The sequence below is a fragment of the Papaver somniferum genome, chromosome 7 (genome assembly GCF_003573695.1).
Source record: "Papaver somniferum cultivar HN1 chromosome 7, ASM357369v1, whole genome shotgun sequence".
Classification (NCBI taxonomy): domain Eukaryota; kingdom Viridiplantae; phylum Streptophyta; class Magnoliopsida; order Ranunculales; family Papaveraceae; genus Papaver; species Papaver somniferum.
Window position 1 is genome coordinate 26,737,090 of NC_039364.1, and position 13,125 is coordinate 26,750,214.

Consider the following 13,125-nt stretch of genomic DNA (forward strand, 5'->3'; position numbering starts at 1 on the left):
CTAAGTCAATAAAATTTGACTTACAAAATTGACCACAATGAGAGTAGTGGTCACTCTTAAGCAAATGTGTCGATTCTAATTTCCTAAAGCATTTAGGTTTAGTCTCACAACTTAATATTCGACACGTTTGAAATATAAACGTTCCCACATTTGGAAGAAAACTATTTGGTGGTAAAACAAAGTCAATCTGGGTATCATAGCCTGGGAAAACCACATCAACCAGAGGATGGGTTTCTAACGACTGAACTTCTTCCTGGACATCATTAGGTTCGGGAAAACGAGTATGAAGGTAATCTTGTAAAATGGTCGAGGCAGAGATATCAAGTCCAAAATGAGGGATCTCTGTAAGAGCTAAAGGTATGGCACAAGGAGAATGATAATCACCCCCAAACTTAGATTTTTAGGTGCCTCTAGATAGACTAGCTACAATTTCCTTAATTTCTAGATCATTGGAATCCTGAAAATAGTCAATTGCTTCTTCGAGGTTATACTCAAGTGACGCATACTCACTCATATTTAAAAGCTCTACGAGTTCATTTTCTTCATCTAAGACTATTGTTTCTAAGTCGCTAGACTCTAAAACAGCATTTTCGGAATAAACCCATTCCTCTAAAGCATTATCGGCTTCGTAATCAAAAGAAAAAACTACATCGTCTAAAACGGTGGTCTCCCTAATCAAATCCTCGTCCTTTGGATAGGTGAATAATCATAAAAATTATTTGGATTTGAACTAGAAATAATAGAATCATTATAAAGCTCAATTGGATTAATAGATTCCTGATCACTATGCATACACATTTCAGATTCTTCATTACTACTATCCTCATCATAATAGTACGAAGATGATTGAACCTCATCAAAACAAGTAGTGCTACCAATTCTAACCTTGTTATATTGATTATGTAAATAACTATCTTCATTCTCAAGGGTATTATTGGATACACTATATTGGCAATTCAAGTAATTTCGAGCAATTCTTTCGTTCGTCTCAGCTATCCGCTCGAGGGATTCCTCTATAGAAAGTTCACTCATTATTGTAGTTCTTTCGTCTATAATTACACTATTCATCTCAGCTAACTTACGCGTCGACTCAGCTAACTCCCTGAGGGACTCTTCTAAAGGAGGAATAGGAACAAAGGGATCATAAAAAGGACTACTTTTCAATAGTTTGATTGTATCCTCTAGAGACGAAGAACTAGTATTATAATCTTCTTGCTCGTAAGACTGATGCATGTGTGGATAGTAATTGGGCTCACCAGGGTATGACCCATATCCTTCCAAAGGATGGCGTTCCCAACCACTATTCCCAACATGGTCATAAAAAGGATGATCTCCATATTCAAATTCAGGTCGATACTCATTGTATTGGCTTCTATCATACCAGTTCAACATTCTTAATTGCAAGGGAATTCTACACAATCACAAACAAGGCTGACTCGACGAAATCAAAAGTATAGAATCTAGCAAACAAAAAGCATGATGGCTCCACTTAGATTGTTTTCTAGACCAGCTTCTATTCCTTCGAAAAGGAATTCGTTACAATTTGAGCACACCCCTCTGGAATCAATCCGAGCTAATGTAAGTTGAATCGAGGCGAGGAAAGCTCAGTGGAGCTTTGATACCCAAAGCCTCACCGGTATTACAAGGCGGCGCAGTCACGCATTCAACTTACAGAAACCATCAAGAACTTTGAAGTATGCTTAAAAGAGTAACCAATATTTTTCGAAAGATTTTCCTACCAAGCTCGTTACCTTATCGCTCTCGTTCTAATCAAATTTTAACTTGGGTTCGCGTTAAGTTTCGTTTACCTAAGGCGGGCAAGAAGGGAACGGTGATGAAATCCGAACCCTTATCTTATATGGCCAGTTCTTGCCCTTTACTAGGAAATTAAAGCACCTGGTTCAGTCCTCAACATATAATCACCTTAAGCCAGACAGTAAACCCGCTGACAGGAGATTCGCGGGTGTTTAGAAGTTTACCTCCCGTACCAGACGGGCAAAGAACCGTTGTAGTCGACTCGGGCCACTGACTCCGGTGTCAGTGTGCGAACCCGAGGGGCCGAGACGATATTGTAATCGTCGTCCTTCCCTGCAAACAGTTTATATTTAATTTTTTTCTTTTTTTCTTTTTTTTATATAACCCTTCCGTAGGGTTTAAAATTAAAATAAATTGTCCAAAGTCCAGTCCAATGAAAAGAAATACAAAAAAAATAATAATAATAATTACAATTTTTTTTTTTGAAAAGTCTCTTAAAAAAATAAAAAAATAATTCTCTCTCTCTTTTTTCTTTATTTTTTTGCTTTGTCTTTTTTCCTTCTCTTTTAGCTTTAAGCTTTGATTCCAAGGTCTTTAGTATCCAACTTCAAACCTGTAATACAAAGACACAACCAAAGAGACGTAAAAAGAACAAATGGAATAATAAAAAATAATAAAAACCTAAAAATTCTACCTAAGCACAAATCCGCGTCGGCGGCGCCAAAATGATATAATGTTTTTGATGATGTTGTAGTAATGAGGTTCAAACTCTCGGACTTGTGAAGATTAAATTTAAAGATTTAATAAAATTATATACAAAAATATTAACAAAGTGGGCGAGATGTAACCAAGACACTAGAATCCACTATTACACATGAATGACGTCAAATATTTCATAACTCTAATTATCCTTTTAATCCTTTATTTCTTAATCCACAAATAATCAAACATATTCTCAAAAATTAATTGTATCCCTTAAGCATAGATTATCTAACCAAAGCATAACCTATCTAATTGAATCACAACTAATGAAGAAAATTATGTAAACTTTTAAGAACTCTGCAAAAGCAGTGATTGAGTGAATTATAATTAAATAAATTAGAGAAAATGAAATAGTTACCCATTGTTCATGTGTGAATAGCTTCATCCATTGCCTTGGTTACGAGAGAATTAGCCGCTCATCATGTTGGAAAACCTCTCAAAGAATTTCATTGATGCTCAAAAATGGTTTACAAATGAAGAGAATATGAGAAATACAATAAAACCGGGTTTGTAACAATTATATTTGTTACAAACCAGAGAACTACGACCCTCAGTGAAAAAATAAGACTGCTGTAGCTGTGTCGCAAACGCTGTAGCAAATAAGTCTGCCTCATGTACGACCCACAGGTGTGAGTCGTTATTACTGTAGAAAAACGACTGATGGTGCAGGTCCGTTCTTCGTGTTCTTCATGTTCATCATCAGCAGCAGCAGCAGCAGAAATCGAGTTTGGGAAAACTCGAATTTCTTCTTCTCTGGATCTCCTCACCCCCCCCCCCCCCCCCCCAGACTCTCGACAACCTTTCTACTCAACCCCAGCAACCTATTTATAGCCAACAGACCCATCGAATCTCTCTCATTCACTCCATATAATTCTCTTTAACTCGGCAGTAAAGAAAATATTTATGGGAATATTTTCTTTCCTGTTTCATCTTCTCACGCGTTTTTAAGCCTCCAAATTACCATATTTAACTCCTTCACGCTCCAACAGGCTGTGAGGGTCTTCCATGCACGCACAAAACACGTTGAATCTTCTCCAAATCACGTGAAACCCGTGATATACACGAACTGCCCTGTTTTCAACCCGTGAATTGTTTGGTTGATTCTAGCCAATTCTGGTCGAATCAAACGCCCACAGTGTGTTTAATAGGCCATATCACAACTATCTACCAAAAATCATCCATTGAATCTCCCTAGAACACGTTCAACAATTCCATCAAAAATATGCAGAAGTGTTCTCCATTTTCCCGCCAAAAACAAAATTCAAATGAAGAAGATGACCTCCCCTTAATCCTGTACTGGGGTGCGAATAGCATATGCCTTTTGGGTGACCTGGGGTGCCCCTTAGTAATTGAGGTGCCCCTTATCCAACGGTGAGAGTCCGAATAACACGTGTCCTCCGGGGCTTTTACCAACTTTTCGAGCCGAATTTTCCAAAAAATGTTTATTTTCCAAAGGTTCCTACAAACACATAAAACATCAAAATTAGTACAAACTCGAGTGCCGACAATATATAGTATTGGGATCAAATTAAACACAAAAATGTGTCTATTGGTTTGCACTTGTCTGATAGTCCTGGAATGAATATGTTCAGTGCTGCCAATTTCCCTGCCAACTATTGTATCTCATTTTTGTAAGTTGGAGGTTTCATCCCCAAAATTGATATTTTTTTCTGTGGATCAACTTCTATTCCTTTTCTCGTAACATGAAGCCTAGGAAATTCCCACTTTGGACCCCCATAAGCATACTTTGAAGTATTGATTTCCATGATACAGCTTCTGAGGATGGTGAAAGTCTTGAGCAAATATTTTATATGACCTTATGGTTCTTTGCTTTTTACGAACATGTGATCTACGTAGCATTCTATTGTGCTTCTGATGAGGTCTTTAAAAATCATGTTAACCAGCCTATGATAGTTGATCCTGCGTTCTTTAGATCGACGGGCATTGTCTTGAAACAATATAGCCCATTATCGGTGATGAACGCAGTATGCTCCTCATCCTTTGGATTCATTGGTATCTGATTATACCCTGAATATTTATCCATGAATGGTACTCTTCCATACTTTAAGACAGCTTCAACGATTCTATCTATATCGGGCAGAGGGTAACTGTCTTTGGGTCACGCTTTATTCAAGTTTGTGAAGTATATACAGACTCTTACCTTACCATTTTTTTATACGACCACAATATTCAATATCCATTCTGTATATTTTCATTCTCTTATGATGTTTGCTTCTAGTATTCTTTGAACGTCTATTTTTACTGCATCATACATCTTATCCTTCATTTTTTATTTTCCGTTAATTTACTAGATTGAAGTATGAACTGATGTTCAGTGAGTGACAGGTGATACTTGGATCAATCTCCACCGTGTATGACATTTTCGAGGCAAAGAGGTCTATATTTTCTTTTAGGAATTTTTGTGAACCCCTTTTTTCTTCAACCATGAAATCTATTCCAAGATAGGTTATTTTTGATTTGTCATCTGAACCCAGGTTTAATTCTTCCAATAGTTCAACTACTTCTTCTTTAAATTATATGTCGAACAAGCTGACCATATCCCTTCGTGCTTCAAGCTTCAATGTAAAAGTACGTTGTTTATAATTCTTTGACTTGACTTGGACGTTATTTGACTTGCAGTTGACTATGTACAAACAAGGTAACCTGTTGGTTAATGGGTGTTTATTAGGAGGGGAGGATGTATAACTCATATCTTATTTCAATGTGAGAAAAATCTTTGCAAAACCATGGTAGTATAATGCTTAGCTTTAATTGGTTTAGGTCACTGCAATGCTCACTTGGACTGATGATATATACTTCTTCACCCTTAGTTTGAAGGTTTAGATGTTTCACACAGATTTAGAAAAATGAGTGAGACTATCTTTTTTTTTCAAATATCTCCCTTAGTAATAATTCTTAAAATATTTAAATTACTCAGTATTTCGTTCCATGTTTCTAGTGGTCTGATTTCAATATAAGAAAAAATATGAAAACCTTTTTTTTTTTTTGCTAAAAATAAATCTCAAATCTTAAACTAAACTGAGATGGAGGGAGTAACTAAAATTTGGGATCACAAGCTTATGCATCACTTGGGTAACTAGTAAGAAATAATTAATTTCCCTTTATTCCTACAGTAAATACGATAATAATAGAGGGTATCAGCAGCACAATATATTTAGAATTTGTAATCGACAAAGATGTCTATCATTTATTGAATCAACATCATGAGGTACATAAATTCATGATTTTATGGGTATGATAAATTTTAATGTGTCTTCTTTCATGTAAATATAAACTGGGAAAAAAAATGGTAGCTTGGCTTTTGTTTTCGGGAATAATACTAATAATATAATATTAATCAAGGACACTTGGGTTTGCCTTCCTGTGTTTTCCAGTTATTGTAGCAAGGACATTCTTCTTTATGACCATATGTGCCTGATGGAACACAAAGGCATTTGCTGCAACACTGATTACAGTAGAGCAGGCATGGCTTCTTATGTGACGTCGCAGAACACCTCTGTTCGCATGCATTTGCACACTCTGATATTAAAAATAAAATATCAGTTGATTTAAAATGTATAATAACCGACCAAAAATAAAATAAAAATGTATATTTATTTCTCAAAGGAAAAAACAGACTCGGTGAAAAGTTAAATACCTTGAGGCCTGAGTGAACGTTCTCCACCATTCTGTTCGTCATTTTAAAAAATTAGAATAATTCACATCTCAAGAAACTATAACTCGAGAATGATATAATATAATTCTTTCAGGAAATAAAAATGAAAATATCATTTTCTAAAAGACACAATATAAAGATTTTGTATGCAGTTTTTTTAGGATGAAGAAATCTATTAAAAAAATAACTCACCCGGGCATGACCATGACTAGTTGAAATAACGCTGCTGGTTACCTCTCCCTGCAAGACATGATAATTAGAAACCTTAATTATAAGAATATGAATAGAAAAAAATCATTCAAAATTCTACAAATCTTAATAAGAAAGAAAAAGAACTAACGAATGAGAGTTGGACAAAGAAGTAAAATGCAATGAACACAAAGACATAAGAGATGAATGGACATGAGAAACGAGCCATGTTGCGTTTTCTCTTTTTTTTCTTTGAATTGATTTTTGGATTGGGTGTTGAGATGGGAATGAATCTAGTGAGCAACAAAGAGTCCATTTATATAGAGCTGAGGAATAAAGGACGACAATGAATGACTCTGGTACATGCATATGGTGACAAATATATTTCACTGTTTTTTACCTTTTTAGGAATTATGATTTTTTTAATGGGAAAAAAAATCTTTTGGTTGACTCATAGAAATTGAATTGATTCATTCATATGAAAGTTAATAAATTTCTGCTAACTCATAGAAACAAATACGATTAATTATAGATGATATTGAATGCACTGTCCATTCATATGGGTTCATGCACTAAAAGAAATTTTCACCTACCCTCCCTAATTATTGCACCTACCCTCACAAATTAAGAATGAAATATACATTTGGTAAATGAATAATTGGTGATTCCGGAAAATATTTAGGGTGGTAGCAACATAGTTCCTGCTAGCGAAGGGTTAATGGGAAAAAAAATAGCAAATCATTTTTGTTGAAGAAGCAGAGTGCATTATTATATTTGAAGGGATCAGATTGATGGAAATTAAAGGCATTAGTTATTTCTGCTTATACAACAATGCAAAGAATGTAGTCACTTACATGAAAAATAAATAACACTAAATATGTTGGTCCAGTAGCACTATTTTTTAGATGATTGTTACTTTCTGCTAAACATATTTTCATTTATGGGAATATATATTGTTAATAGGATTTATACCTCTCCAACTGACAAAGCGGCTAAAAACTGAGGAAGAATCATCTAAATGGAGAATGGATGGTGCTGAACCTTCCTTTCTTATATTAATATATAATCTTTTTTTTTCCCGAAATAAATCTTCATTTTTTAGCAAAAACAATTAATATTCATTGATGATGCTAAAAGTATGGAAGAGACTAAAGGCACAAGTAAAGAATCAGTCTTTCAAATAGATAATGAGGACAAGATAACTTCAGGTGAATGGGTAATACGGTGAAGTTAAAACACCTTGAGGGGGTTCCCCACTAAAAAACCTATACCGAACGAGCAAAATTTGGACGTTCTTATGAATTGAGAACCTTAATAGAAGTTACAAACAAAGTTAAAAAAATAAATAAAATGAAATGAACTTTTTTATGTGGAATTATGATGAGAAACAAGAAGTTGAGAACGAAAAAGGAACTCTTTAGGATTAAATAGAATGAGGAGGATAACAATGTTAACTTCGATCGAGGGAAATGAACTCCAACAAAAAAGATTTAATTAGTTGCTATTGTTGGTAATTTTTATTATATGCAGAGGTAAAGGGTTTTTTCCTAATGTTGTTTGCTCTCTCTCATTTGTATTGTATGCTTGGATCCATTTTTTGATTTCTTTTTGTGTGACACTAGTTTGTGCTCGTCTTTTTTAATATTGTATTTATTTTTAACCAATAAAACCTTAACCTTTTTATTTATTTATTTTTAAGTAACATTAACTATAGAAGATTATCATGAAAATATCATATATATATCAAAGTGATTTACCAAATGCCCGGTCTCACTATTGTTTTCTTTTACTTGTTAATCATAGATGTCTTGTTTTGGGGAACAAAAAAATTCTTTGGCTTGACTTGGGTGATATTTGACTTGTTGTTGACTATGTACAAACAAGGTAACCTGTTGGTTAATAGATGTTTATTATGAGGGGAGGATGTGTAACTCATCTCTTATTTTGATGTGATACTAAGCTTTTCAACAACATGGTAGTACTGATTAGTTTTAGTTGATTTAGGTCGTTGTAATGCTAAATTGGATTGATGATATATACTTCTTCACCCTTAGTTTGAAGGTTTAGATGTTTCACACAGATTTAGAAAAATGAGCGATATTATTTTTCTTTTCCAAATATTTTCCTTTGTAGTATTTCTCAAAATATTTAAATTACCTAGTGTTTCGTTCCTTGTTTCTAGTAGTCTGATTTCAATTTAGGAAAAAAATGAGAAAAATATGATACCTTCATTATTTTTGTACTAAAAATAAATCTTGAATCTTAAACTAAACTGAGATGAGGGAGTAACCGATCGCAGTCTTGTGCATCACTTGTGTAACTAGTAAGAAATAATTAATTGCTCTTGATTCCTGCAGTAAATACGATAATAATAGAGGGCAGCAACAACACAATATATTTGAAATTCGTAATCGACAAAGATGTCTACCATTTATTAAATCAACATCATGAGCTACACTAAATTCATGATTTTATGGGTATGATAAATTTTAATGTGCTTTCGTTCATGTAAATATAAACTGGAAAAAACTGGTAGCTTGGCTTTTGCTTTCAGGAATAATGTTTATTAAGGACACTTGGGTTTGCCTTCCTGTGTTTTCCAATTATTGTAGCAAGGACATTCTTCTTTATGACCATATGTGCCTGATGGAACACAAAGGCATTTGTTGCAGCACTTGTTACAGTAGAGCAGGCATGGCTTCTTGTGTGACGTCGCAGAACACCTCTGTTCACATGCGCTTGCACACTCTGATATTAAAAATAAAATTTTCAGTTGATTTAATATGTATAATTATCGACCAAAAACAAAATAAAAATGTATATTTATTTCTCAAAGGAAAAAACAGACTCGGTGAAAAGTTAAATTACCTTGAGGCCTGAGTGAACCTTCTCCACCATTCTGTTCGTCATTTTAAAAAATTAGAATGATTCACATCTCAAGAAACTATAACTCGAGAATGATATAATATAATTCTTTCAGGAAATAAAAATGAAAATATCATTTTCTAAAAGACACAATATAAAGATTTTGTATGCAGTTTTTTTAGGATGAAGAAATCTATTAAAAAAATAACTCACCCGGGCATGACCATGACTAGTTGAAATAACGCTGCTGGTTACCTCTCCCTGCAAGACATGATAATTAGAAACCTTAATTATAAGAATATGAATAGAAAAAAATCATTCAAAATTCTACAAATCTTAATAAGAAAGAAAAAGAACTGACGAATGAGAGTTGGACAAAGAAGTAAAATGCAATGAACACAAAGACATAAGAGATGAATGGACATGAGAAACGAGCCATGTTGCGTTTTCTCTTTTTTTTCTTTGAATTGATTTTTGGCTTGGGTGTTGAGATGGGAATGAATCTAGTGAGCAACAAAGAGTCCATTTATATAGAGCTGAGGAATAAAGGACGACAATGAATGACTCTGGTACATGCATATGGTGACAAATATATTTCCCTGTTTTTTACCTTTTTAGGAATTATGATTTTTTTAATGGGAAAAAAAATCTTTTGGTTGACTCATAGAAATTGAATTGATTCATTCATATGAAAGTTAATAAATTTCTGCTAACTCATAGAAACAAATACGATTAATTATAGATGATATTGAATCCACTGTCCATTCATATGGGTTCATGCACTAAAAGAAATTTTCACCTACCCTCCCTAATTATTGCACCTACCCTCACAAATTAAGAATGAAATATACATTTGGTAAATGAATAATTGGTGATTCCGGAAAATATTTAGGGTGGTAGCAACATAGTTCCTGCTAGCGAAGGGTTAATGGGAAAAAAAATAGCAAATCATTTTTGTTGAAGAAGCAGAGTGCATTATTATATTTGAAGGGATCAGATTGATGGAAATTAAAGGCATTAGTTATTTCTGCTTATACAACAATGCAAAGAATGTAGTCACTTACATGAAAAATAAATAACACTAAATATGTTGGTCCAGTAGCACTATTTTTTAGATGATTGTTACTTTCTGCTAAACATATTTTCATTTATGGGAATATATATTGTTAATAGGATTTATACCTCTCCAACTGACAAAGCGGCTAAAAACTGAGGAAGAATCATCTAAATGGAGAATGGATGGTGCTGAACCTTCCTTTCTTATATTAATATATAATCTTTTTTTTTCCCGAAATAAATCTTCATTTTTTAGCAAAAACAATTAATATTCATTGATGATGCTAAAAGTATGGAAGAGACTAAAGGCACAAGTAAAGAATCAGTCTTTCAAATAGATAATGAGGACAAGATAACTTCAGGTGAATGGGTAATACGGTGAAGTTAAAACACCTTGAGGGGGTTCCCCACTAAAAAACCTATATCGAACGAGCAAAATTTGGACGTTCTTATGAATTGAGCACCTTAATAGAAGTTACAAACAAAGTTAAAAAAATAAATAAAATGAAATGAACTTTTTTATGTGGAATTATGATGAGAAACAAGAAGTTGAGAACGAAAAAGGAACTCTTTAGGATTAAATAGAATGAGGAGGATAACAATGTTAACTTCGATCGAGGGAAATGAACTCCAACAAAAAAGATTTAATTAGTTGCTATTGTTGGTAATTTTTATTATATGCAGAGGTAAAGGGTTTTTTCCTAATGTTGTTTGCTCTCTCTCATTTGTATTGTATGCTTGGATCCATTTTTTGATTTCTTTTTGTGTGACACTAGTTTGTGCTCGTCTTTTTTAATATTGTATTTATTTTTAACCAATAAAACCTTAACCTTTTTATTTATTTATTTTTAAGTAACATTAACTATAGAAGATTATCATGAAAATATCATATATATATCAAAGTGATTTACCAAATGCCCGGTCTCACTATTGTTTTCTTTTACTTGTTAATCATAGATGTCTTGTTTTGGGGAACAAAAAAATTCTTTGACTTGACTTGGGTGATATTTGACTTGTTGTTGACTATGTACAAACAAGTTAACCTGTTGGTTAATAGATGTTTATTATGAGGGGAGGATGTGTAACTCATCTCTTATTTTGATGTGATACTAAGCTTTTCAACAACATGGTAGTACTGATTAGTTTTAGTTGATTTAGGTCGTTGTAATGCTAAATTGGATTGATGATATATACTTCTTCACCCTTAGTTTGAAGGTTTAGATGTTTCACACAGATTTAGAAAAATGAGCGATATTATTTTTCTTTTCCAAATATTTTCCTTTGTAGTATTTCTCAAAATATTTAAATTACCTAGTGTTTCGTTCCTTGTTTCTAGTAGTCTGATTTCAATTTAGGAAAAAAATGAGAAAAATATGATACCTTCATTATTTTTGTACTAAAAATAAATCTTGAATCTTAAACTAAACTGAGATGAGGGAGTAACCGATCGCAGTCTTGTGCATCACTTGTGTAACTAGTAAGAAATAATTAATTGCTCTTGATTCCTGCAGTAAATACGATAATAATAGAGGGCAGCAACAACACAATATATTTGAAATTCGTAATCGACAAAGATGTCTACCATTTATTAAATCAACATCATGAGCTACACTAAATTCATGATTTTATGGGTATGATAAATTTTAATGTGCTTTCGTTCATGTAAATATAAACTGGAAAAAACTGGTAGCTTGGCTTTTGCTTTCAGGAATAATGTTTATTAAGGACACTTGGGTTTGCCTTCCTGTGTTTTCCAATTATTGTAGCAAGGACATTCTTCTTTATGACCATATGTGCCTGATGGAACACAAAGGCATTTGTTGCAGCACTTGTTACAGTAGAGCAGGCATGGCTTCTTGTGTGACGTCGCAGAACACCTCTGTTCACATGCGCTTGCACACTCTGATATTAAAAATAAAATTTTCAGTTGATTTAATATGTATAATTACCGACCAAAAACAAAATAAAAATGTATATTTATTTCTCAAAAGGAAAAATAGACTCAAGGAAAATTTAAATTACCTTGAGGCCTGAGTGAACCTTCTCCACCATTCTGTTTGTCATCTTAAATAATTAGAATAATTCATATCTCAAGAAACTATAACTCGAAAATGATATGATATAATTCTTTCAGGATATAAAAAGATAAAAATGAAAATATCATTTTCTGAAAGACACGGTATAAAGATTTTTTACGCAATTTGTTTAGGATGAAGAAATATATTAAAAAAATAACTCACCCGGGCATGACCAAGAGTAGTTGAAACAACGCTACTGGTTACCTCTCTCTGCAAGACATGATAATTAAAAATCTTAACTATAAGAATATGAAGAGAAAAAAACCATTCAAAATTCTACAAATCTTAATAAGATAGAAAAAGAACTAACGAATGAGAGTTGGACAAAGAAGCAAAATGCGATGATCACAAAGACATAAGATATGAGAGGAGATGAGAAATGAGACATGTTGTGTATTCTTTTTTCTTCTTTGAATTGATTTTTGGTTTGGGTGTTGAGATGGGAATGAATCGAATGAGCAACAAAGAGTCCATTTATATAGAGTAGAAGAATAAATGTCGGCAGTGAATCACTCTGGTACATGCATATGGTGACAAATTTATATAATTTTTTTTACATTTTAGGAATTATGATTTTTTATGGGAAAAAAATCTTTTGGTTGACTCATAGAAATTGAATTGATTCATTTATAGGAAAGTTAATGAATTTCTGCTAACTCATAGAAACAAATTCGATTATGGATAATATTGAATCCACTGTCCATTCGCAAGGGTTGATGCACTAAAAGAAAATTTCACATACCC

General features: G+C 33.1%; 3 protein-coding genes across 3 annotated transcripts; all 3 read right to left on the reverse strand.

Annotated features, from left to right (window-relative positions):
• Positions 1–5,657: 5,657 nt before the first annotated feature.
• On the reverse strand, positions 5,658–6,680 carry LOC113292741 (gibberellin-regulated protein 12-like). Its single transcript, XM_026541610.1, has 4 exons — positions 6,534–6,680; positions 6,386–6,433; positions 6,176–6,206; positions 5,658–6,057 (listed from the first exon to the last, which is right to left on the reverse strand). The coding sequence occupies exons 1-4, from the start codon at positions 6,609–6,611 to the stop codon at positions 5,876–5,878; spliced, it is 339 nt and encodes a 112-aa protein (XP_026397395.1). The 5' UTR covers positions 6,612–6,680; the 3' UTR covers positions 5,658–5,875.
• A 2,044-nt stretch (positions 6,681–8,724) lies between these two features.
• LOC113292678 (gibberellin-regulated protein 12-like) lies at positions 8,725–9,731 on the reverse strand. Its single transcript, XM_026541557.1, has 4 exons — positions 9,609–9,731; positions 9,461–9,508; positions 9,251–9,281; positions 8,725–9,130 (listed from the first exon to the last, which is right to left on the reverse strand). Exons 1-4 carry the CDS (start codon positions 9,684–9,686, stop codon positions 8,949–8,951), a joined length of 339 nt encoding a protein of 112 aa, XP_026397342.1. The 5' UTR covers positions 9,687–9,731; the 3' UTR covers positions 8,725–8,948.
• A 2,064-nt stretch (positions 9,732–11,795) lies between these two features.
• On the reverse strand, positions 11,796–12,815 carry LOC113292687 (gibberellin-regulated protein 12-like). The gene is made up of 4 exons (XM_026541564.1): positions 12,692–12,815; positions 12,544–12,591; positions 12,326–12,356; positions 11,796–12,205 (listed from the first exon to the last, which is right to left on the reverse strand). Exons 1-4 carry the CDS (start codon positions 12,767–12,769, stop codon positions 12,024–12,026), a joined length of 339 nt encoding a protein of 112 aa, XP_026397349.1. The 5' UTR covers positions 12,770–12,815; the 3' UTR covers positions 11,796–12,023.
• Positions 12,816–13,125: the final 310 nt, after the last annotated feature.

Excerpts from the sequence above, each read along its gene's own strand:
- LOC113292687 (XM_026541564.1), bottom strand. The coding sequence starts at position 12,769 with ATGTCTCATTTCTCATCTCCTCTCATATCTTATGTCTTTGTGATCATC. Across the intron at positions 12,592-12,691 it reads TCTTTGTCCAACTCTCATTC|AGAGAGGTAACCAGTAGCGT; the intron begins GTTAGTTCTTTT and ends CATGTCTTGCAG. Across the intron at positions 12,206-12,325 it reads AGGTTCACTCAGGCCTCAAG|AGTGTGCAAGCGCATGTGAA; the intron begins GTAATTTAAATT and ends TTTTAATATCAG.
- LOC113292741 (XM_026541610.1), bottom strand. The coding sequence starts at position 6,611 with ATGGCTCGTTTCTCATGTCCATTCATCTCTTATGTCTTTGTGTTCATT. Across the intron at positions 6,434-6,533 it reads TCTTTGTCCAACTCTCATTC|GGAGAGGTAACCAGCAGCGT; the intron begins GTTAGTTCTTTT and ends CATGTCTTGCAG. Across the intron at positions 6,207-6,385 it reads CTAGTCATGGTCATGCCCGG|AATGGTGGAGAACGTTCACT; the intron begins GTGAGTTATTTT and ends AATGACGAACAG.
- LOC113292678 (XM_026541557.1), bottom strand. The coding sequence starts at position 9,686 with ATGGCTCGTTTCTCATGTCCATTCATCTCTTATGTCTTTGTGTTCATT. Across the intron at positions 9,509-9,608 it reads TCTTTGTCCAACTCTCATTC|GGAGAGGTAACCAGCAGCGT; the intron begins GTCAGTTCTTTT and ends CATGTCTTGCAG. Across the intron at positions 9,131-9,250 it reads AGGTTCACTCAGGCCTCAAG|AGTGTGCAAGCGCATGTGAA; the intron begins GTAATTTAACTT and ends TTTTAATATCAG.